Source organism: Taudactylus pleione, unplaced genomic scaffold (assembly GCF_031769625.1).
Source record: "Taudactylus pleione unplaced genomic scaffold, aTauple2 ptg001127l, whole genome shotgun sequence".
Taxonomy (NCBI): domain Eukaryota; kingdom Metazoa; phylum Chordata; class Amphibia; order Anura; family Myobatrachidae; genus Taudactylus; species Taudactylus pleione.
Genome location: NW_028285528.1, coordinates 1,409,234 through 1,434,015, shown reverse-complemented (window position 1 = coordinate 1,434,015; position 24,782 = coordinate 1,409,234). Strand labels below are relative to the sequence as shown.

Below are 24,782 nucleotides of genomic sequence, written 5' to 3'. Positions count from 1 at the left end.
TTGGTATTATCAGAGCATAGACTGGATAGGATCCACTTGTAGCTGTTATCCTGAGGAATTGATGCGGATGTCCCAATAACAAACAATGTGTCAAGGTGTCCAAAATTAATAAATAAGTTGTCCCCAAAAAATTTAGAAATGGTGGAGAAGCTTAACGCGTTTCGCTGGCAAATCGATATCCAGCTTCTTCAGAAGCATATCTCCAATGAGCTACTCAGGCTCCTTAAATACCCCTTTCATTATAGGCTCAAGAGAACAGCTGAGTATCAATTAGGCAATCAATTTGTACACACATCCATTTTTAAAAAAACGTAATCAGAATTAGTACTTACACTAATGAAGGCAATCCTACACAAATTAAAAATCAAAAATTAATCCAAGCATTTAAACTAAACAATATACAACATAATATAAAACGAGCATACCTCTTTCCCATATATTTCCTGGTTTCGCCCGATCATGTGACTATCACGTGATCCGGAAGTTGATCAGATGATATATTCTGACCAATCCACAGTTTGTATCGGACACTAACAGCAAAGCTTTTTCTCTCCCAGGATGCTCTGGTCCTTCCCCTAATATCCCACCCACAGCCTGAAGGCAACTCAGTTTGGTCAACAAGCCCAAGGCAGGAGCAGGATAGATAGAAGACTGGTCCACTGAAGAATCACACTCTCACACAGAGAAGAAAACCAGTGAGCAAGAGAAGAAACCCATAGAAGCCAGGAGCGTCAGGGCGGGTGCCCTGTGGAACCTATGAACTTTAAAGAGTTAACAAGGGTAAGTTTTATCACAACTCTCCATTTCTTCTTCAGGGTCCAATGGGGCTCCACAGGGCGACATTGTGGATGTCCCAAAGCAGTTGTTCAAGGGACACTCCCGAGCTGATGAGAATCCGGCATCCGAAGAAAGCATCCTGAGAGGCACATGTATCAAAGGCATAGAACCTAAGAACGGTGTAGATGGTAGACCACGTGGCCGCCTTGCATAGTTGTTCATCAGACGTGCCATGGCGGGCAGCCCACGAGAGACCCACAGAGCGAGTAGAATGAGCAGACAAGGTATCCAGCACAGGAAGGCCAGCCTGCGTGTAAACCTGTGAGATAGTCATACGAAGCAATCTGGCCAGAGTCTGTTTGTTAGCTGGCCATCGCTTCTTATGGAATCCATATAGGACAAAGAAGGGAATCTGCTTTCCTGATGGAACTGGTATGGTACATCTGTTTTCCTGATGGAACTAGTACGGTACCCGTAGATCCTCAGAGCATGGACCACATCCAAGGAGGCCTCACTTGCCGAGAGGTCTGGTGATTGGAAGGCCCGGAGCTACAATTTCTTCATTAAAGTGGAAACGACAGACCACCTTGAGAAGAAAACCAGGATCAGTTCAAAGGATGGCCCTGTCCTGATAAAAGATCAGAAATGGGGAACGACAGGCAAGTGCCCCCAAATCTGATACCTAAGTGATCCCAGATCCAATAGCCAAAAGAGTATTCGCAGTGAGCCATTTGATGTCTACTGATTCCAGGGATACAAACGGAGACCCTTGAGGCAGCCCATTCCACCTGAATAGGATCAGGTGTTGTAGGTGCCTGGAATGGAACTGCGCAAACTCCACCATGTCGAAGGTGGATACCATGGATCCCAAGGTCTGCATTGTTGAGTAAATTGACACTCAGCGACTGTGGAGTAACCTGTGCACTCGGCGCTGCAGTCCGGAGATTTTGTCTGCTGTCAGGAAGATTCTTTGAGCCTGAGAATCCAAGAAGGCTACCAGATGTACCATGCTCTGAGAAGGGTCAAGGAAGACTTTTTCCAGTTGATCAGCCAGCCGTGCATTTGTGGAAAGGCAATAGTTACCTGAAGATGGCGGTGAAGGACCTCTAGAGAGCTTGCTAATAGCAACAGATCGACCAAGTATGGGAGCAGCCTTGGTAGTCACAATCTTGTCCAATTCTGGGCCAAAAAGCATCTCCCTAGAGTAGGGCAGAGACTCCAAAGCATTTTCAGAGTCCGAGTCTGTCTTCCATGACCAAGCCGAATGATACGGCGGGCTACCACCGAAGTGGCAGATGCCTTGGAAGCTAAGAGACCAGTATTCAAAGCCACTTCTTCTAAATAGGAGGCTGCATCCCTACTGTGCGAGATGTAGTACAGCTGTTACCGAGAAGCATTAGAGGAAAATGTGTCTTCTAGGGCCTCAGCCCAGCTCTCAATGGCTTTTGCCACCCAGGCCGTAGATATGGCAGAACGAGTAATAGCTCCTGTAAGAGAGTATACAGACGTCAGGCAAGCTTCAATCCTTCTATCTGTCATCTACTTCAAGGAGGTTGCTGTATGGATAGGTAAGGTAGAGTTCTTAACCAAGCGTGTCACTTGGGAACTACAACTGGGGGAACTTGCCATTTAGCGCAATCAGAAGCTGGAATAGGGTAAAAGCAAATCAAGCATTTAGGCAGCTGAAACTTTTTATTCCATGCTTCACTCATTAGATCAGAAAGCTGATCAGAGTGAGGAAACTCCAGCAAAACCACCTTCTGTTATTTAAATAGTGGCTTTTTTGCCTTAGGAGTGGGCTCTGTATCTTCTATTTAAATAATTGATTTTACAGCTCTCACTAATGCAGGTATATTCAATTTATACGTAGGCCCCTCCTCCCCGAGGGGGGAGTCAGAGTGAGAGTTTTTCTGCATCTTCTGCCTACCCAGACAATAACTCAGAATCTGATAGCTGGGTGGACTGGGAAGATAGCACAGCACGCTTAATAGCTTTACTGGCTAAGGGCCTCTCCTTTTGCAACATGTGTTGAAAAGCCGCCAAACTCTGCACTGAGGTAGAAAGTCTACCCAGGGAGATGGCAAAGAAGGTACATGCATTGCGAGGAGTATCTGATGAGGCAATCCCATAGGGGGAGCAACCACAGGGACCGCTAGGCGATCCACAATCTTTGCCAACACCTGTGAAAAGGAAGCCCAGGGGGGGTTCCGTAGAACAAGATGCATATAGACCATCTTCAAGTGAATCCTCTGGGGATAAACCTACCAAACAGGACTTACAGGAAACCAGGCTAGGAGGAGTAGCCTGCTTGTTACTCTTGCCTTTGCTAGACATAGCTGCAAGATTAGTATAGTACATCAATATGGCACAGTGCAGTGAGCAACACAGATATATGCACGATATGGCACAGTGCAGTATGCAACAAAGGTATACAGTATGTGACAGCCTTCACAAATACAAGTAGATGTGAAGCACAGCGAACCCCCTATACACCAGTATTCTAGGGTTGTTGTAAAAGAAAAAGGGAAAGGTAATGATGACAGTAGAAAGCCAGACAACAGAGCTAGCATAGGTCACATACAATGCAGAAAATACATCTCACTGCTATGAGAATAAATGTAACTGCAGAGGGCACTAAAATCAACTACGCAGACCACAGTGGCTGGCAGAGACTGGATCCAGCGTTCCCAGAGACCTGTGGTTGTCCTTCAGTAGAAAATGGATGCTGGAGGTCTATTGGAGTCCCGGACGGACCTGTGTCTGTATCGGTGCCTCCGGTCTGTCTCCAGAGACCGGAGGTGAGACTGTCAGCCTTTACTTTCCCCTTGCATCCCAGCTGCAGTCTGGGGACTAAGAGGCCACACTAGCCAGATCCCCCCTGGTGCCCCACTGAGTTGCGGTGCCACAGAGGGGTGATGGAGCAGCAGCACAGATGTCCAGGAGACTTTCTAACGCTGCTTGCTCTGTTACAGTAAAGTAAAATCATAGAAATAAAGCTTGGGCTGCTTATAGCAGCCCCACTGTATAATGGTGATCCAGCTTCTGCCGGACACCAACGAAATTGAGTTGCCTTCAGGCTTTGGGAGGAGCATAGGGTGAAGAACCGAAGCATCCTGTTATAGAAAAAAACTTTGCTGTTGGTGTCCGGTCCTCCAAGTACCACCTACACCCCATTGTCTCCCTGTGGAGCTGTATGGAAGAAATAACTTTTAATGATTGTAAATTTAAAAAAATGTTTTAAGCGAAACGCATGTCGCTATAAATGGGGTGATCCCAGCAGTGAGCGGTGGGACCTCCAAACGGCCCTTACACATGGGGTAATCCCGGCAGTGAGTGGTGGGACCTCCGACTGGCCCCATGGGTTGCAGCATATATAGCACAGCCTGATCGGGAACTTTGAGCCTGATCGCAGATTCCCAAGGGTCGGGAATATGCGCATACGCCAGACCCGTACTGCAAATGTGCAGTACATGTCTGTTGGACAGAGTTTGGCAGCAGACTGTCAATGATTAACAGTTTGCTGGCATTTATGGGGCAACGTCGGTCTCTGTTTTCCCAATACTAAGGAGTGTCACCAAGGTTTGGGGAGGATTGGAGAGGCCAGGTCTCTTTTGTGCATCTGTGCTGAGTGGTTTGCCTGACCCCATGGTCAGCAAGGCCAGCCAATGTGATCGCAGATGATCCGATGCTGTGTACTTGGACGCAGCTTGGATCAGTAATGCATGCAGGAGAAATGGACGCCTACTACTGCATTAACATAATAATACTATCGCAGCTGCTACCATGTTAGAAGCTGCAATAGCAACTACTTCCGCCGCTGAATCAGGCCCATTGTCTTTCCCTCCATGCTCCTGGATATCGGTGATCACAGCTAGACTCGCCCTGCAGCAGAAGTGACTTCTTTCCTCCTCCTGTGATTTCAATCCTATGACCCGCTCTCTCCTCCTCCCGTTCACTGCTTGTACATGGTAGGACAGCAGAAGCAGGACAATAATAATAATAAAGAACAAAATAGCAGAAAAAGATCTTTCTGGATTCAGGAAACCCATGTCCTCATCCAGAATAAGAGGACCCTCCAGCATGTGCACTATTCCTTACGTGTTTCATTGTATAATACAACATCCTCAGGGCTATAGAGAATCAAGCTTTACTCTTCCAAGATAATTAATAAGCGCCTTCTTACTCCATCTGCAGTTGTCTTGCGATGTTCCAAATAGACAAACCCTCACATACATTACTAAATGTGTGTGTCTCTATATATTTGTGCAATATTGTCCAGATAAAATCACCAATACATCCAAAGGGGAATGTGTAATAACCACGTGGTCCCGTCTCAAAAATAAACAGGTCACATGATCATCTCACAAAAATGGTGAAAATAACCACTCTAGTGCACCCAATATAACTGGAAAAACAAGATAAATCCAGACGTACTATGATTAAAATATATGAGCTTGATTCAATTCAACGTGAATTGAATAGCGCCGGAAATTAGCTCCCGAAGCTATTCAATTAAGCACGCTGCAAAGCCCGGATAAGGATTTCTTCTCTCATCCCTCCCGGGATGCGAGCAGAAATCCGACAAAAGTCTAGGTGCGTTGCTGTTTTCTGCCTTTAGTGCCGGGAAAACTGCATCGTGCTGGGAAGTTTAGTCGGAGAATGGCCGTTATCGCGACTAAACACCCTGTTTAAGGCACAAGGGGCGGGAGAACGGGCATTCCCCAACCTAACCGCGCAGAATTGAATAGCGCCGGGAGCTCCCTCCAGGCACTATTTACTTTGCGATCAATTGAATCGAGTCCTATGAATCACTTCTCTGAAAAATCTTTCTAAAAAGATTGAAGATAATAGACACTGACAAAAGCCTCCATCAGTCTTCACAACGCGTTTAGTCCTGACCACCAGTGTGGTCTGTATGACTTCCTCAGGGTTATATACAATAATAACAAGCCTAAGTTCTTCTACACTGTGACTATCATCTAAAATTAGATACCAGTGTAAATACTTTGTAATAAAACGTATATCTGGAGTCCAAAGACCTCCATCTCTAGAAGATGGCACCTCTATTAAGGTGGAGTCATAGGATATCCGCTTGCGGCCTTATTGCTGATTTTTACACTAGTCTCTAATAGTAGATGATGGTCATTATATATAAGCGGGGGGCACAATTCTGGCGGCCCTCTAATACAGTGGAGGGTTGGTGCACAGTTTGTAAAAGCATCACAAAATGTGCACTAACTCTGCTACACAAGAATGCAATATAAAGTCACGCCTCTTAAACTGGCCACACATCTAAAGATTATCTGTCCAACCAGCCAACTAGTTGATTGGTCGGAATGAAAATCTGGTAAGGTATGAAAGTAAATGACAATCAGCAATTTGCTCACAAATGCCGGAAAATGGACAAAAACGGTTGTTTGAACTAATTGTTTAGATCAAACATTTAACAAACTTGTCTGACCGACCATTTTCATTTTTTTTCTGGCATTTAGGAGCAAATTGCTGATCAACAGTTACTCCCATACGTTACCAGATTTTCATTCCAACCAATCAACTAGTTGGCTGGTTGGACAGATAATCTGGATATTGATTATCTAGTCGCACCAGATCAACATTGTACTCCTCAATAAGGGACAATGGTAACCCCCGATATTAATTGTAATCTATTGGGGGGTGCTACCACAGGCAATGAGCATTATACCACAAAATTAGAGAAGAAAAAATGAAATGCCTAAGGTGGTGCACAATGAATCTTAAAATATAAGTTTTATTAATTTAATTTTAATACTGTCTCATAGGACAGAAAAAACAGCAAAAGATTAAAACCATTGAAGAGTGAAAAAAGTGATGAATCCAGTGAGTTAAAATGTATATGCAACGATCCTGCATTTCCACATATTCTTATATTAAATCCACTTTATCAAGTGTGTTATACATAACACTTATCCTGTGTTAAGTATATCAGATATGTAGTATCTATTGATTGCTGTTTATCAGCATATAATCTTATATCTTTATTCCGTTATAATAAATAACAGTAGATACTAGTCATAAATGATTACTGTAGTTATTATTCAACCATCTAAGTCTGTTTTTGACAGATGGGTATATCAGAAATTTGGGAAGTAGTGTTTTATGATTGCTTGTATAGTTATAGCTACCAAGATCACTTATATTGAATAAACAAATATATGCTTCAACTGTGTTGTGTTTTATTCCAGGTTAATAAAATACATAGATCTCCAACCTGTCACTGTCAGTACAGTGTTGATTTTATTATATGTTCTTAATTTCAACCTTCCAGAGAGTACTTATGGGAAACATATATGTAAATGTTTATAGCATAATATCTGGTCTGCCTGCTTCTCATGCATTCATAAATCAGCCCTCCATGATATTATAATAGGAGGCAGCAGATTGATTGCTCCCAAAATATAACTACAGATCCGTTATATAACACACATTGTAATCTCCGTTTCAACTCATATAGTCATTGACAAACCCTCCCGAGTTTTACATATAGAGCATATATAAAAAAAACTTCTACTAATAGCATTTTGCATAGTAAAAGCTCACATTTTCCACCAGTATTGAAAGGACTACCAAAAGGAGAATTCCTCCGTATGAAACGTAATTGTTCAGAGGAACATGTATTCCAATTACGGTCGAAACAACTTAGTACAAGATTAAAATCCCGAGGATATAGCAGTAGAGCTATTAAGAAAGCCTATAAAGATACTAGGGCATATACTAGAGATCAGCTCCTATTACTTAAGAAGAGAGAAGAAGAAAAAGAACAAGATTGTGTCAGGTTCGTGGGAACATTCTGTCATGAATGGCAGAATATTCAGGAAATTTTGCATAAACACCTGGATATTTTACGCACGGATCAGGATTTAGCCAAGATTGTTGGAGACAAAATCCAAATGAGCTGGAGAAGATCAAAGAATTTGAGGGATATTCTGGTAAAAAGCCACTTGGAATCCCCGAAAAAACAATTATACTTCAAATATGGATCTAGAAAAAGTGGAACATGTAAGGCATGTCCAACTATGATTACAACTAATACTTTTAAGGACAGATACAATAAGATCTGGCATATCAAGGAGCACATTAATTGTGATACGGCAGGGGTCATTTACAATCTTCAGTGCCCTTGCAAGAAAATGTATAATGGAAAAACCAAAAAACCCTTAAAATAAGAGTTTTAGAACATTAAGGGAGCATAAGAAATACAGAGCAAGATAAACAGAAATTTAGACCCCTGACTCCTATAGCCAGACATTTTTTGAAGTAACATGATGGAAATTCTAAAGGGTTAAAAGCCTTTGGATTAAAAAGAATTAATATGAACATCAGAGGGGGAGCCGTGGATGTGGAACTTTTAAAACAGGAATCGAAATTTATTTTCTTCCTAGACACCCTGACACCCAAAGGTCTCAATGAGGAAAACAGCTTTTCAGCCTTTCTAAAATAAATCTCATTATATAAGTATACTGATGGACTATAATTATATTACATTGTATATACTGACAAATGACTACCTTTATATGAAGAAAATCTTTTTAGATTTATCATAGTATCATGTGGGTTGAACAACATTTATTTAAATTAATTTAATTTATTCTAACTAAGTAAATTATTCTGAAACTATTAGATTTGAAAAAGTCATTATCAAAATTGATTGATCCCTTTATTTATTTAATTTATTTCATTCTGTTTTGTCTTAAGCATTCATTTTTGGAATATTAATGTATTCACTAATATAAATAAGGTATATATGTATATATTAGGGGTGTGCACCGGCCACTTTTCGTGTTTTGTGTTTTGGTTTTGGATCTGGATCTTTCTTCGTGTTTTGGATCTGGATTGGTTTTGCCAAAACCACCCTTCCGTGTTTTGGGTTCTGGGTTTTGTGTTTTGGATCTGTATTTTTTTGAAAAAAAGCATAAAAACAGCTAAAATCACAGAATTTGTAGGTTTTTCTGCTCCTATGCTATTATTAACCTCAATAACCTTAATTTCCACTCATTTCCAGTCTATTCTGAACACCTCACACCTCACAATAGTGTTTTTATGTCCAAAAGGTTGCACCGAGGTAGCTGGATGACTATGCTAAGCGACACGAGTGGGCGGCACAAACACGTGACCCATCTAGGAGTGACACTGCAGTGGCAGGCAGGATGGCAGTTAGAAAAACTAGGCCCCAAACTGTACATAATGCAAAGAAAAAAAGAGGTGCAAGATGGAATTGTCCTTGGGCCCTCCCACCCACCCTTATGTTGTATAAACAGGACATGCACACTTTAACAAATCAATCATTTCAGCGCCAGGGTCTGCCACACAACTGTGGCTGAAATGATTGGTTCGTTTGGGCCCCCACAAAACAAGCTGGCAATTAATGTGTCCCTGCACAAACTGGCTCTACGGAGGCAAGATGTCATCCTCATCCTCCTCATCCACCGATTCCTCACCCTCTTCAGTGTGTACATCCTCATCCTCACAAAGTATTAACTCGTCCCCACTTGAATCCACCACCACAGGTCCCTCTGTACCTTCTGGAGGCTGGTCTCCCTGGAAGAGCTGATAATTCATTTTGATGAACATCATCTTCTCCACATTCTGTGGAAGCAACCTCCTACGCCTTTCGCTGACAAGGTTCCCGGCTGCACTAAACACTCTTTCGGAGTACACACTGGAGGGGGGGCAACTCAGGTAAAATAGAGCCAGTTTGTACAGGGGCCTCCAAATTGCCTCTTTTTCCTGCCAGTACAGGTATGGACTGTCTGACATGCCTACTTGGATGCTGTCACCGATGTAATCCTCCACCATTCTGTCAATGGTGACAGTATCATATGCAGTGACAGTAGACATGTCAGAAATTGTTGCCAGGTCCTTCAGTCCGGACCAGATGTCCAAACTTGGTCCTGCCTGCCCTGCATCACCGCCAGCGGGTTGCTTAGGATACCTAAGTTTTTTCCTGGCAGCCCCAGTTGCGGGAGAAAATGAAGAAGGAGCCGTTGACGTGTCACGTTCCGCTTCAGCTGACAGTGTGTTCACCAGCAGGTCTTTGCACCTCTGCAGGCTTGTGTCGGCCGGAAAGAGAGACACCACATAGGCTTTAAACCTAGGATCGAGCACGGTGGCCAAAATGTAGTGGTCTGATTTCAACAGATTGACCACCCTGGAATCCTGGCAAAGCGAATGAAGGGCTTCATCCACAAGTCCCACATGCCGAGCGGAATCGCTCCGTCTTAGCTCCTCCTTCACTTTCTCCAGCTGCTTCTGCAAAAGCCTGATGAGGGGAATGACCTGACTCAAGCTGGCAGTGTCTGAACTGACTTCACGTGTGGCAAGTTCGAAGGGCTGAAGAACCTTGCACAACACGGAAATCATTCTCCACTGCGCTTGAGTCAGGTGCATACCCCCTCCTTTGCCTATGTCATAGGTGGATGTATAGGCTTGTATGGCCTTTTGCTGCTCCTCCATCCTCTGAAGCATATAGAGGGTTGAGTTCCACCGCGTCACAACCTCTTGCTTCAGGTGATGGCGGGGCAGGTTCAAGAGTGTTTGCTGGCGCTCCAGTCTTCGGCACGCAGTCGCTGAATGGCGAAAGTGGCCAGAAATTTTTCGGGCCACCCAAAGCGTCTCCTGCACGCCCCTGTCGCTTTTCAGAAAATTCTGCACCACCAAGTTTATTGTGTGAGCAAAACATGGGACGTGCTGGAATTTGCCCAGATGTAATGCCCGCACAATATTGGTGGCGTTGTCAGATATCACAAATCCCCAGGAGAGTCTAAGTGGGGTAAGCCACTGGGCGATGATTTCCCTCAGTTTCTCTAAGAGGTTGTCGGCGGTGTGCCTCTTACTGAAACCGGTGATACACAGCGTAGCCTGCCTTGTAACGAGCTGGCGTTTCTGAGATGCTGCTACTGGTGACGCTGCTGCTGTTGCTGCGTAAGGTGATACATCTACCCAGTGGGCTGTCACAGTCATATAGTCCTTAGTCTGCCCTGTTCCACTTGTCCACATGTCCGTGGTTAAGTGGACATTGTGTACAACGGCATTTTTCAGGACACTGAGGACACTTTTTCTGACGTTTCTGTACAGTCTCGGTATCGCCTGCCTAGTGAAGTGGAATCTAGACGGGATTTGGAACCGGGGACACACTACCTCCATCAATTGTCTAAATCCCACTGCACTAATGGCGGATACCGGACGCACGTCTAACACCAACATAGCAGTCAAGGCCTCAGTTATACGTTTTGCTTCAGGATGACTGCTGTCGTACTTCATCCTCCTCGCTAAGGACTGTTGGAGGGTCAATTGTTTAGTAAAAGTAGTGGTGTTCCTACTTCCTCTCTGGGATGATGAACGACTCCCAGCAGCAGCAGCAACAGCAGCAGCGGCAGCAGTAGGCGTAGCAATGCAGGATCCTCCGGAGGAATCCCGGATAGGAGAGTCAGTCATGCCAGTGATATGGCCTGCAGGACTACTTCCGATCCTGACTAAGGAGGAAATTGACGAGGAGGGAGTTGACGGTGTGGTTTGCAGGCGCTTGGATACAACAGGACAACGGGATTTAGGTGTCCCTGGACTGCTTACGGTCTGAGCCAAAGTTTCTGAACTTGACAGTAACTTTTTATGAACGCGCTGCAGGTGCCGTATAAGGGAGGATGTTCCTAGGTGGTTGACGTCCCTACCCCTACTTATTTCACCTTTACATATGGTACATATGGCAAGACAGTTGTTGTCCGGATTTGGATAGAAATATTGCCAGACCAAAGAGGTGGAATGTTTGGTCTTCTGCCCAGGCATGACCGTGATGGGCTTTTTCATCCCACGGACAACAACTGTCTCCCCCGGAGCCTGATTTAAACAAACCACATCACCATCAGAATCCTCCTCGCCAACTTCCTCCTCAGCGCCAGCTACACCAGTATCCTCATCCTGTTGTACTTCAACAGTGACATCTTCAATTTGCATATCAGCAAGTGGACTGTGGGTGCTCCTTTCAGCACTTGCAGGGGGCGTGCAAATGGTGGAAAGAGCCACCTCTTCCCGTCCAGTGCTGGGAAGGTCAGGCATCGCAACCACCACCACACTTGGACTCTCTTTGGGGATTTGTGATATCTTCTTAGAAAGCACAGTTCTTCGCTGTGCTTTTGCCAGCTTAACTCTTTTGATTTTTTTAGTGGGAGGAGGGCTTCCATCGTCATGTGAAGCTGAACCACTAGTCATGAACATACTAGGGATCGACCTTAGCCGTTCCTTGCCACTCCGTGTCGTAAATGGCATATTGGCAAGTTTACGTTTCTCTTCAGCTGATTTAAATGTCTTTTTCAAGGTCATTTTCCTGAACTTTGCCATTTGGGATTGTATGTGCCCTCTACTATGACATTGGGCATCGGCCTTGGCAGACGACGTTGATGGCATGTTATCGTCTATGTCATGACTAGTGGCAGCAGCTTCAGCACTAGGAGGAAGTGGTTCTTGATCTTTCTCTATTTTATTTTTATCGGAGAAAGTTTGGTCCTCCATTTATGTTATATCGATTTGATATATACGTGCGGCTAAACACAGAAAATAAATTTTTTTTTGGTTCGGACTGGAGTGTACTTTGTGGGTTACAGCACCCTTTAACGGTCAAGCCAGCCGGCCCTTTACTTATGACACAGGCGCACTCTTGGCACTACTTTGTTGATGCACGTGCGGCTACTGCGCACACAATTCACAAACACAGAAAATAATTTTTTTTTGGTTTGGCTTTGGACTGGAGTGTACTTTCGGGGGTTACAGCACCCTTTAACGGTCAAGCCAGCCGGCCCTTTACTTATGACACAGGCGCACGCTTGGCACTACTTTGTTGATGCACGTGCGGCTACTGCGCACACAATTCACAAACACAGAAAATAATTTTTTTTTTGGTTTGGACTGGAGTGTACTTTCGGGGGTTACAGCACCCTTAACGGTCAAGCCAGCCGGCCCTTTACTTATGACACAGGCGAACGCTTGGCACTACTTTGTTGATGCACGTGCGGCTACCGCGCACACAATTCACAAACACAGAAAATAATTTTTTTTTTGGTTTGGACTGGAGTGTACTTTCGGGGGTTACAGCACCCTTAACGGTCAAGCCAGCCGGCCCTTTACTTATGACACAGGCGAACGCTTGACACTACTTTGTTGATGCACGTGCGGCTACTGCGCACACAATTCACAAACACAGAAAATAATTTTTTTTTTGGTTTGGACTGGAGTGTACTTTCGGGGGTTACAGCACCCTTAACGGTCAAGCCAGCCGGCCCTTTACTTATGACACAGGCGCACGCTTGGCACTACTTTGTTGATGCACGTGCGGCTACTGCGCACACAATTCACAAACACAGAAAATAATTTTTTTTTTGGTTTGGACTGGAGTGTACTTTCGGGGGTTACAGCACCCTTAACGGTCAAGCCAGCCGGCCCTTTACTTATGACACAGGCGCACGCTTGGCACTACTTTGTTGATGCACGTGCGGCTACTGCGCACACAATTCACAAACACAGAAAATAATTTTTTTTTTGGTTTGGACTGGAGTGTACTTTGGGGGTTACAGCACCCTTTAACGGTCAAGCCAGCCGGCCCTTTACTTATGACACAGGCGCACGCTTGGCACTACTTTGTTGATGCACGTGCGACTACTGCGCACACAATTCACAAACACAGAAAATAATATTTTTTTTGGTTTGGACTGGAGTGTACTTTCGGGGGTTACAGCACCCTTAACGGTCAAGCCAGCCGGCCCTTTACTTATGACACAGGCGCACGCTTGGCACTACTTTGTTGATGCACGTGCGGCTACTGCGCACACAATTCACAAACACAGAAAATAATTTTTTTTTTGGTTTGGACTGGAGTGTACTTTCGGGGGTTACAGCACCCTTAACGGTCAAGCCAGCCGGCCCTTTACTTATGACACAGGCGCACGCTTGGCACTACTTTGTTGATGCACGTGCGGCTACTGCGCACACAATTCACAAACACAGAAAATAATTTTTTTTTTGGTTTGGACTGGAGTGTACTTTGGGGGTTACAGCACCCTTTAACGGTCAAGCCAGCCGGCCCTTTACTTATGACACAGGCGCACGCTTGGCACTACTTTGTTGATGCACGTGCGACTACTGCGCACACAATTCACAAACACAGAAAATAATATTTTTTTTGGTTTGGACTGGAGTGTACTTTCGGGGGTTACAGCACCCTTAACGGTCAAGCCAGCCGGCCCTTTACTTATGACACAGGCGCACGCTTGGCACTACTTTGTTGATGCACGTGCGGCTACTGCGCACACAATTCACAAACACAGAAAATAATTTTTTTTTTGGTTTGGACTGGAGTGTACTTTCGGGGGTTACAGCACCCTTAACGGTCAAGCCAGCCGGCCCTTTACTTATGACACAGGCGCACGCTTGGCACTACTTTGTTGATGCACGTGCGGCTACTGCGCACACAATTCACAAACACAGAAAATAATTTTTTTTTGGTTTGGACTGGAGTGTACTTTCGGGGGTTACAGCACCCTTAACGGTCAAGCCAGCCGGCCCTTTACTTATGACACAGGCGCACGCTTGGCACTACTTTGTTGATGCACGTGCGGCTACTGCGCACACAATTCACAAACACAGAAAATATATTATTTTTTTAGCACTTGGGGGGAGCACCCCTGATGGACAGAGCACCCCCTGGACAACACTACAGCACTCCTTTAGGACTGGGACACTGCACAGGACTTTGGAGTGGACACAGCCCCTATGGAGAACTGACTGCACAACACAGTCCAGCCAGCCCCTATGGACTTTGAAGTAGTGGACACAGCCCCTATTAACAACAGCAGCACAGCACAACACAGCCAGCCCCTATGGACTTTGAAGTAGTGGACAACAGCAGCACTACACTACACTACACTACACAGCCCTAACTCCCACCCTCCCTCTTCACTGTCCACAGCCGAGTGAGAAAATGGCGCCGACGTGTGTACCTTATATAGGATCCAAAACCCGCGAGACTCGGAAGGCGGGAAGATGACGTTTTGCCTCGATTTCAGATCCGAGTCAGGCGGGAAAAGTCGAGCCTGACTCGGATCGGACTCGGATCGGGGGGGCTCGGGGGGGTTCGGATTTCAGAAATCCGAACCCGCTCACCCCTAGTATATATGTGTGTATGTATATTCATACATATGTATATATATATATATATATATATATATATATATATATATGGATATAGGATTATAAAGATTTTTACACACATTTGATTATAGTCTACACTATTAAATTTCACAAAATTTATTTTTGAATTTATTGTTTTTTGTTTTTGTTTATCACCGAATTTGATTGGGTGTATAGATTTTGAAAGGATATATGTGTGTGTGTGTGTGTGTGTGTGTGTGTATGAGTATATATGTAAAGACATAGGCCCTGATTCAGAGCCGGACGCTCTGACCAGAGCGCTCGCTCTGAATCAGGGCCCACCTCCATTAATATGGAGCGTCCTCCTGGACGCTCGTATAGCTGTGGGTCACCACCCACAGCATATACGAGCGTGCAGGATGGTCGCGATGGTCTTGACCATCGCGACCATCGAAACTGCGAGCAGAAGCCTGCGGTTGAGTTTTTCAACCGCAAGGCCAAGAGTGATTTTGGCTCTATCAGAGCCAAAATCACTCCCACTGACATCACTAGTGATGTCAGTGGGGCCGGCCGCAGACGGTAGGCGTTCCCTTGGGAACGCCTCCGTCTGGCAGGCATGCCCCCGGCACGCCCACCAAAGGGGGCGTGCTGTCAGTCACCATCGACAGCACGCCCCCTTTGATGAGACACTCCGAGCGAAGGAAAGTCCTTCGCTCGTCGGGTCTCGCGCATGCGCACGACGGAGCTCCCTCCGTCATGCGCATGCGCAGTGGGGAACATCGACCCACTTGTGAGCGGACAGCCGCTCGCAAGTGGGTCTAAGTGAGGGCCATAGACATGTATTTTGAAATATTATATTATTGTTTATAATCATAATTTTAAGATGGGTTTTTTTTGGAGATAATTTATGCACAAATTGATATATTTAGTTATTTTAATATTTTTTATATGATATTAATTTTTAACACATTAATTATTTGTATTCATTGTTTGCACTTTATTATCACAATGATTTTTTTACACATGTTCACAGTAGATATTATAATTAATCTTGCACATTTTATGATAGTTTATTCAAAATTGGGATAGTAATTTATTGTGGGGATCATATCTACAAATATTGTATAAAGGTTTCTATACAATAATAATGCAATCAATTGATAAATTAATTTAATAATAAGGTATCAACTAAGTTATGTGAAAGATCATCTAAATCTATTCTATAGATGATGGATTGAGGACATCTTATTAGAAGCCAATCTGTGATTGTCTATCGATTAGATAGACCTGAATAGATCCTATTAGTTAATATTATGGGATAGTCACATGACCGGTCCCGAATACTATTAATTCTCATGGATAGGTATATATCCAACGGATGATCACATTGTTAATATTAATATCGGAACCCAATAGAGACTATGATCAATAGTAGTGTTTCTTAACTTACACGGTTTTTATATTAAGGTGTATAGGAGCATTGATCTCCGAGATCGATTGTTTTGGTCTGATAGCTATAAGACAGATCAGGGATCGATTGAGAATCCTTGGAACATTACGTTACTGGTCCTGACGTTGTTCTAACTTAGAGAGGGCGGTGCACTATGACGCAGCCAGAAAGGATAGGCAGCATGGGATTGATTGACATCCCGCACCTCAAATTACATGGTCGCGGGTATTTAAGGCAGTTCCAGTAAGCGGCTCGGCTTACCTTGACAAAGCTTTTAAGCGAAACGCCGCGTCGGTCCGCGATGTATCCTGATACCACTAGCTATGATTTAAAAACTAATTTCTCTGATGCTCTATATGTAAAACCCGGGAGGGTTTGTCAATGACTATATGAGCTGAAACGGAGATTACAATGTGTGTTATATAACGGATCTGTAGTTATATTTTGGGAGCAATCAATCTGCTGCCTCCTATTATAATATCATGGAGGGCTGATTTATGAATGCATGAGAAGCAGGCAGACCAGATATTATGCTATAAAAATTTACATATATGTTTCCCATAAGCACTCTCTGGAAGGTTGAAATTAAGAACATATAATAAAATCAACACTGTACTGACAGTGACAGGTTGGAGATCTATGTATTTTATTAACCTGGAATAAAACACAACACAGTTGAAGCATATATTTGTTTATTCAATATAAGTGATCTTGGTAGCTATAACTATACAAGCAATCATAAAACACTACTTCCCAAATTTCTGATATACCCATCTGTCAAAAACAGACTTAGATGGTTGAATAATAACTACAGTAATCATTTATGACTAGTATCTACTGTTATTTATTATAACGGAATAAAGATATAAGATTATATGCTGATAAACAGCAATCAATAGATACTACATATCTGATATACTTAACACAGGATAAGTGTTATGTATGACACACTTGATAAAGTGGATTTAATATAAGAATATGTGGAAATGCAGGATCGTTGCATATACATTTTAACTCACTGGATTCATCACTTTTTTTGACTCTTCAATGGTTTTAATCTTTCGCTGTTTTTTCTGTCCTATGAGACAGTATTAAAATTAAATTAATAAAACTTATATTTTAAGATTCATTGTGCACCACCTTAGGCATTTCATTTTTTCTTCTCTAATTTTGTGGACAGATAATCTTTAGATGTGTGGTAAACTTCATTCTGCTTTAGTATTGCAGTATTGTTTCGTATACACGTTTAAAGAATGAACTAGTTAGGTGCTATTATTCAAGAGGATAATTTCACATGTGGTAGAGCACAGGTACGGGCGCAGAGGGGTGGGACCGGGTACTAATTACCCAGACTCGGGCTTGCTGGAGGGGCCTGGCTTGGGGTCGCACCCTCCCTCTTACATCACACCAGCCCAGCACACGCTGAGCAGCAGTAGTCTCTTGCCTGTGGGGGGGGGGGGGGGAGGCGATCACACTGATCGCGCCTCCACCAGGCTTTTTGGAGAGCTGAGGGGCTCACAGTGCACCACTACGCGGCATTGCAAAAATAATTTTTTTCCTTTTTAAATCCTAAAGGGTCATGGCCACACCTAGAGTGATTACCCAATGCCCCCCACTGGGATTCAGCGCAGCCCTTTACGGCCTTGAACACAGTTAGGATCATGCTGACATCCCACCTACTGATGTATGAGATACACTAGAGAGTGTGGGGAGGAGACTGGTTAGATCTCTGTGCTGGTAATACACAGTGACATGATGTGAGGAGGAGAGCAGGAGTATAATAGAGACTGATGGCTCCTGATGTATGAGATATACCAGAGAGTGTGGGGAGGAGACTGGTCAGATCTCTGGGCTGGTAACACACAGTGACATGATGTGAGGGGGAGAGCAGGAGTATAATAGGGGCTGATGGCTCCTGACTCCTCACTGTTCAGATACTTTTCCCTCTTTAGTTGGTACTGGAAGAGGAAGGTGTAGAAGAGATTGCTGTAGTGACTGAGCAAAGCGAATATGTGACGTTTTTCTGCAAAAAAATAAGTGCCTGTGTTGAGATCTGTAGGGATTTCTTCCTCCTTGCACTGCTGATCACCTCTTGCATACATCTCTCCTCCCTCTGTATGTTCTGCTTTATTATCACCAGACACATTTATCTCTTCTTCTCCCTCTTTAGCTTCTGTCTTAAAATCAGTCACATACATCTCTTCTTCTCCATTTATATCATTCACATACGTCTCTTCTTCTCCATTTATATCTTCTACCTTCATATCATTCACATACTGTTCTTCTCCCTCCATATTTTCTGCCTTAATATCAGTCACATATGTCTCTTCTCCCTCTATATATTCTGTCTTCATATCAGTCACATACGTCTCTTCTGCTCTCTCTGTATCTTCTGTCTTCATATCAGTCACATACATCTCTTCTTCTCCCTCTATATCTTCTGCCTTCATATAAGTCACATACATCTCTTCTTCTCCCTCTATATCTTCTGCCTTCATAACAGTCTCATGCGTCTCTTCTTCTCCCTCTATATCTTCTGCCTTTAAATCAGTCACATACGTCTCTTCTTCTCCCTCTATATCTTCAGCCTTCATATAAGTCACATACATCTTTTCTTCTTCCTCTATAGCTTTAATATAAGTCACATGCGTTTCTTCTTCTCCGTCTATATCTTCTACCTTCATTTCTGTCATATACGTCTTTTCTTCTCTCTCTATATCTTCTGTCTCTGTTAGTTCTTCATTCTTAATTTCACAGAAAACAATAAAATAATACCTTGGTAATGTCGGAGTCCATTATTTAAGCATATATAGTATAATATCAGCATGTTAAAAAAATCGATTAGATGCAGAATAATTAATAAATACAGGTCAATTAATGAAAAGTCACTTTGGTTTTTGTGGTCATTGGGAAGAGCCTATATTACCCGATGCTCCTTTGGGGTCCTGTGATTCTCCTCTGCACAATCCTGTGAATAAAGAGGACGGGGACATCTCTCTGGGGTATTTCTGTTACTGGGTTCATCTGTAGGAAACACAAAGGTGACTGAGTACATTGTATATATGTGATTATCACATGATGTGTGTGTATTGGGGCCTCCACACCTGCTCTCCCCTGTACAATAAATCACATTCTCCTCTTACCCAGTGATGTGAGGGGCCAGTGATTCTCCATCATCACGTCCTTGTACAGACCCCTGTGTTCCTCTATATAATCCCCTCCTGCATGGAGACATAGACAGTGACATCCTGACACCTTATAGGAACCTGACACACACAATGATACAGTCATCACCCAGACACATCCCCTGGTGTTACTGTATGTCGTCCCATTCCCAGTAGTCACCTCTCCAGTCATCACCCAGACACATCCCCTGGTGTTACTGTATAATGTCTCATTAAGGTTGTATATCCCCGGCCTCCCCTCACTGGTATATACTATAGGTACAGAGACCCCCAGTGCTGCTGTATGAGGAGACCGTATGACAGTACAGGGTATATAGCCCTGGCCTCCCATCACTGGTATATACTATAGGTACAGAGACCCCCAGTAATGCTGTATGAGAGAACGGAACGCTTGCCGTTTGGGGCCGGTACCACTGACATCAGCAATGATGTCAGTGGGGAGCTTCCTGCTTCCTGCTCGACTCTGAATGAGGGCCAGTATCTATTTCCTAACAGAACGTTGGAAAGGCTCCCCCTGTAACACCTCCGTTTTGCACCGTACTGGAGAGTGTATTAACCCACACAGGCTCCGACTGTGTTTGGTAGGGAGTAGGTTGTAAAGGCATACTATGAGCCACAGACAATTGTCTGGGGGTCCTCTGTGACGCAAATGGCATAGCAAGCTGTGGTGCGTACCCCAATGGTGGGGTCACTGGTGCAGCAAGCCGACCCATCAGGGTAATTAGTGCTTGTGCAAAGCAAGCCCATGGAGGCTCTTGAGAAGAGCTGGGCACAGGGTACACAATCCTCCCACAATAATCTCTCCCTCTCTTATTCCAGCCAAACACCGGTTGCAGGACTGTGTGAGGAGTAGATCAGCCTGACCAGAATCACTGGCAGACATTATAAATGTATGTGTCACACTCCTCAGTACAATAATCGTTTGAACTGTGAAGCGAATTAACCCCTGAGCAGCAGTGTCACCGCAAGGGCTAGTGAAAGCACAAGGAGAGATAAAATGGGTGACAGAGAAATACAGGGATAGCTAAAATGGCTGACAGAGAAATACAGGCAGACAGCGCTAGCAGACACATACAATGCCAGGAAATTCCTGCACTATATTGCACTATCATCAACTAGCTAGACCTTGTGTCTAGTAGGAATAGCGCTACATACACTGACCTGCTAAGAGGAGAGGTATGTAGGGGGACCCAGGCACCGCAACTCCAGGTGAGACCAGCGCTTCAGCACATATAAAATGGCTGCCGGACTCATAGGGGGCGTGTCTGAGGGAGGAGAGCTGCCTGCAATCGCCAGACCGCAGTGGAAAGGCGTGCAGTGCAGCGGGGGAGAGGCCGGCTGTACAGTACAGGGAAGACCCGCTCCCCTGGCATGCTATTAACCCCCGGGATGCCGACAATGTCTGCACACTGTGGCCCGTTATCCCTGATGGTATAGTGTCTGAGCAGGCACAATGCCTGTTAACACGCGCAGCTGCTTCCACAGGACCCCCACCTGGGAAGCCTACAGGACTGTGATGTCAGCGGACGCCCGTTGCTTACCTTAACGTCCCCCGTGCCACAGTCCTGGGCGTCTGGGGGTTTTTGCTAGCCAAAACCCCCAGACAGCCGCAGCGATCCCTGGTGCCATGCCAGCGTCTCAACGCTGGCGGGGTGTCAGAGTGGCAGCATGGGCGTCCACTGGACTGCCCCTGCTGACCACTCTTTTAGTTTTAAAAGATTTCTGGGGCTGTCAACGCAGCCCCTCTTGAAGTGACCCGACTCCATGCCGAGCACCTACGAAACTGAGGTGCCTTGGCTTGGGGGCGGGGTATAGGAGAGGGGCCCGATGCATCCTGGGAGCACAAGTTTAACTATTGAGGTGCCCGAGACTGACGTCATTGCCTATACCCCAAGGTCTCCTGTGGAGCCCCATGGACCCTGCTGTAGAAAACTAGATGCTATACTGTATGTCACCGTGGTAACCGACAATGCTGTATAACTAGATGCTACATGTCACCGTGGTAACCTGCAATGCTGTATAACTAGATGCTATGTGTCACCGAGGTAACCTGCAATGCTGTATAACTAGATACTATATGTCACCGTGGTAACCTGCAATGCTGTATAACTAGATGCTATATGTCATCGTGGTAACCTGCAATGCTATATAACTAGCTGCTATATGTCACCGTGGTAACCTGCAATGCTGTATAACTAGATGCTATATGTCACCGTGGTAACTTGCAATGCTGTATAACTAGATGCTATATGTCACCGTGGTAACCTGCAATGCTGTATAACTAGATGCTATATGTCACCGAGGTAACCTGCAATGCTGTATAACTAGATGCTATATGTCACCGTGATAACCTGCAATGCTGTATAACTAGATGCTATATGTCACCATGGTAACCTGCAATGCTGTATAACTAGATGCTATATGTCACCGTGGTAACCTGCAATGCTGTATAACTAGATGCTCTATGTCACATGGGTAACCTGCAATGCCGTATAACTAGATGCTATATGTCACCGTGGTAACCTGCAATGCTGTATAACTAGATGCTATATGTCACTGTGGTAACCTGCAATGCTCTATAACTAGATGCTATATGTCACCGTGGTAACCTGCAATGTTGTATAACTAGATGCTATATGTCACCGTGGTAACCTACAATGCTGTATAACTAGATGCTATGTGTCACCATGGTAACCGGCAATGCTGTATAACTAGATGCTATGTGTCACCGTGGTAACCTGCAATGCTGTATAACTAGATGTTATGTGTCACCGTGGTAACCTGCAATGCTGTATAACTAGATGCTATGTGTCACCGTGGTAACCTGCAATGCTGTATAACTAGATGCTATGTGTCACCGTGGTAACCTGCAATGCTGTATAACTAGATGCTATATGTCACAGTGGTAACCTGCAATGCTGTATAACTAGATGCTATATGTCACCCTGGTAACCTGCAATGCTGTATAACTAGATGCTATGTGTCACTGTGGTAACCTTCAATGCTGTATAACTAGATGCTATATGTCACCGTGGTAACCTGCAATGCTGTATAACTAGATGCTATGTGTCACCGTGGTAACCTGCAATGCTGCATAACTAGATGCTATGTGTCACCGTGGTAACCTGCAATGCTGTATAACTAGATGCTATATGTCACCGTGGTAACCTGCAATGCTGTATAACTAGATGCTATATGTCACCGTGGTAACCTGCAATGCTGTATAACTAGATGCTATATGTCACAGTGGTAATCTGCAATGCTGTATAACTAGATGCTATATGTCACCGTGGTAACCTGCAATGCTGTATAACTAGACGCTATATGTCACCGTGGTAACCTGCAATGCTGTATAACTAGATGCTATATGTCACAGTGGTAACCTGCAATGCTGTATAACTAGATGCTATATGTCACAGTGGTAACCTGCAATGCTGTATAACTAGATGCTATATGTCACCATGGTAACCTGCAATGCTGTATAACTAGATGCTATATGTCACCGTGGTAACCTGCAATGCTGTATAACTAGATGTTATATGTCACCGTGGTAACCTGCAATGCTGTATAACTAGATGCAATATGTCACCATGGTAACCTGCAATGCTCTATAACTAGATGCTATATGTCACTGTGGTAACCTGCAATGCTGTATAACTAGATGTTATGTGTCACCGTGGTAACCTGCAATGCTGTATAACTAGATACTATGTGTCACTGTGGTAACCTGCAATGCTGTATAACTAGATGTTATATGTCACCGTGGTAACCTGCAATGCTGTATAACTAGATGCTATATGTCACCGTGGTAACCTGCAATGCTGTATAACTAGATGCTATGTGTCACCGTGGTAACCTGCAATGCTGCATAACTAGATGCTATGTGTCACCGTGGTAACCTACAATGCTGTATAACTAGATGCTATGTGTCACCGTGGTAACCGGCAATGCTGTATAACTAGATGCTATGTGTCACCGTGGTAACCTGCAATGCTGTATAACTAGATGTTATGTGTCACCGTGGTAACCTGCAATGCTGTATAACTAGATGCTATGTGTCACCGTGGTAACCTGCAATGCTGTATAACTAGATGCTATGTGTCACCGTGGTAACCTGCAATGCTGTATAACTAGATGCTATATGTCACAGTGGTAACCTGCAATGCTGTATAACTAGATGCTATATGTCACCCTGGTAACCTGCAATGCTGTATAACTAGATGCTATGTGTCACTGTGGTAACCTTCAATGCTGTATAACTAGATGCTATATGTCACCGTGGTAACCTGCAATGCTGTATAACTAGATGCTATGTGTCACCGTGGTAACCTGCAATGCTGCATAACTAGATGCTATGTGTCACCGTGGTAACCTGCAATGCTGTATAACTAGATGCTATATGTCACCGTGGTAACCTGCAATGCTGTATAACTAGATGCTATATGTCACCGTGGTAACCTGCAATGCTGTATAACTAGATGCTATATGTCACAGTGGTAACCTGCAATGCTGTATAACTAGATGCTATATGTCACCGTGGTAACCTGCAATGCTGTATAACTAGACGCTATATGTCACCGTGGTAACCTGCAATGCTGTATAACTAGATGCTATATGTCACAGTGGTAACCTGCAATGCTGTATAACTAGATGCTATATGTCACCATGGTAACCTGCAATGCTGTATAACTAGATGCTATATGTCACCGTGGTAACCTGCAATGCTGTATAACTAGATGTTATATGTCACCGTGGTAACCTGCAATGCTGTATAACTAGATGCAATATGTCACCATGGTAACCTGCAATGCTCTATAACTAGATGCTATATGTCACTGTGGTAACCTGCAATGCTGTATAACTAGATGTTATGTGTCACCGTGGTAACCTGCAATGCTGTATAACTAGATACTATGTGTCACTGTGGTAACCTGCAATGCTGTATAACTAGATGTTATATGTCACCGTGGTAACCTGCAATGCTGTATAACTAGATGCTATATGTCACCGTGGTAACCTGCAATGCTGTATAACTAGATGCTATGTGTCACCGTGGTAACCTGCAATGCTGCATAACTAGATGCTATGTGTCACCGTGGTAACCTGCAATGCTGTATAACTAGACGCTATATGTCACCGTGGTAACCTGCAATGCTGTATAACTAGATGCTATATGTCACAGTGGTAACCTGCAATGC

General features: G+C 44.2%; 1 protein-coding gene across 1 annotated transcript in view; it reads right to left on the bottom strand.

Moving 5' to 3' along the window:
- LOC148453586 (uncharacterized) overlaps nt 1-24,782 on the bottom strand; it is a 44,725-nt gene that overhangs the window by 11,187 nt on the left and 8,756 nt on the right. Inside the window, exons 2-4 of the mRNA XM_088461964.1 lie at nt 19,543-19,620; nt 19,326-19,423; nt 18,417-19,143 (exon numbers count right to left, since the gene is read on the bottom strand). Of these exons, the coding sequence (XP_088318090.1) occupies nt 18,417-19,143; nt 19,326-19,423; nt 19,543-19,576 (859 nt within the window). The 5' untranslated portion in view covers nt 19,577-19,620. The remainder of the gene's footprint in view (nt 1-18,416; nt 19,144-19,325; nt 19,424-19,542; nt 19,621-24,782) is intronic.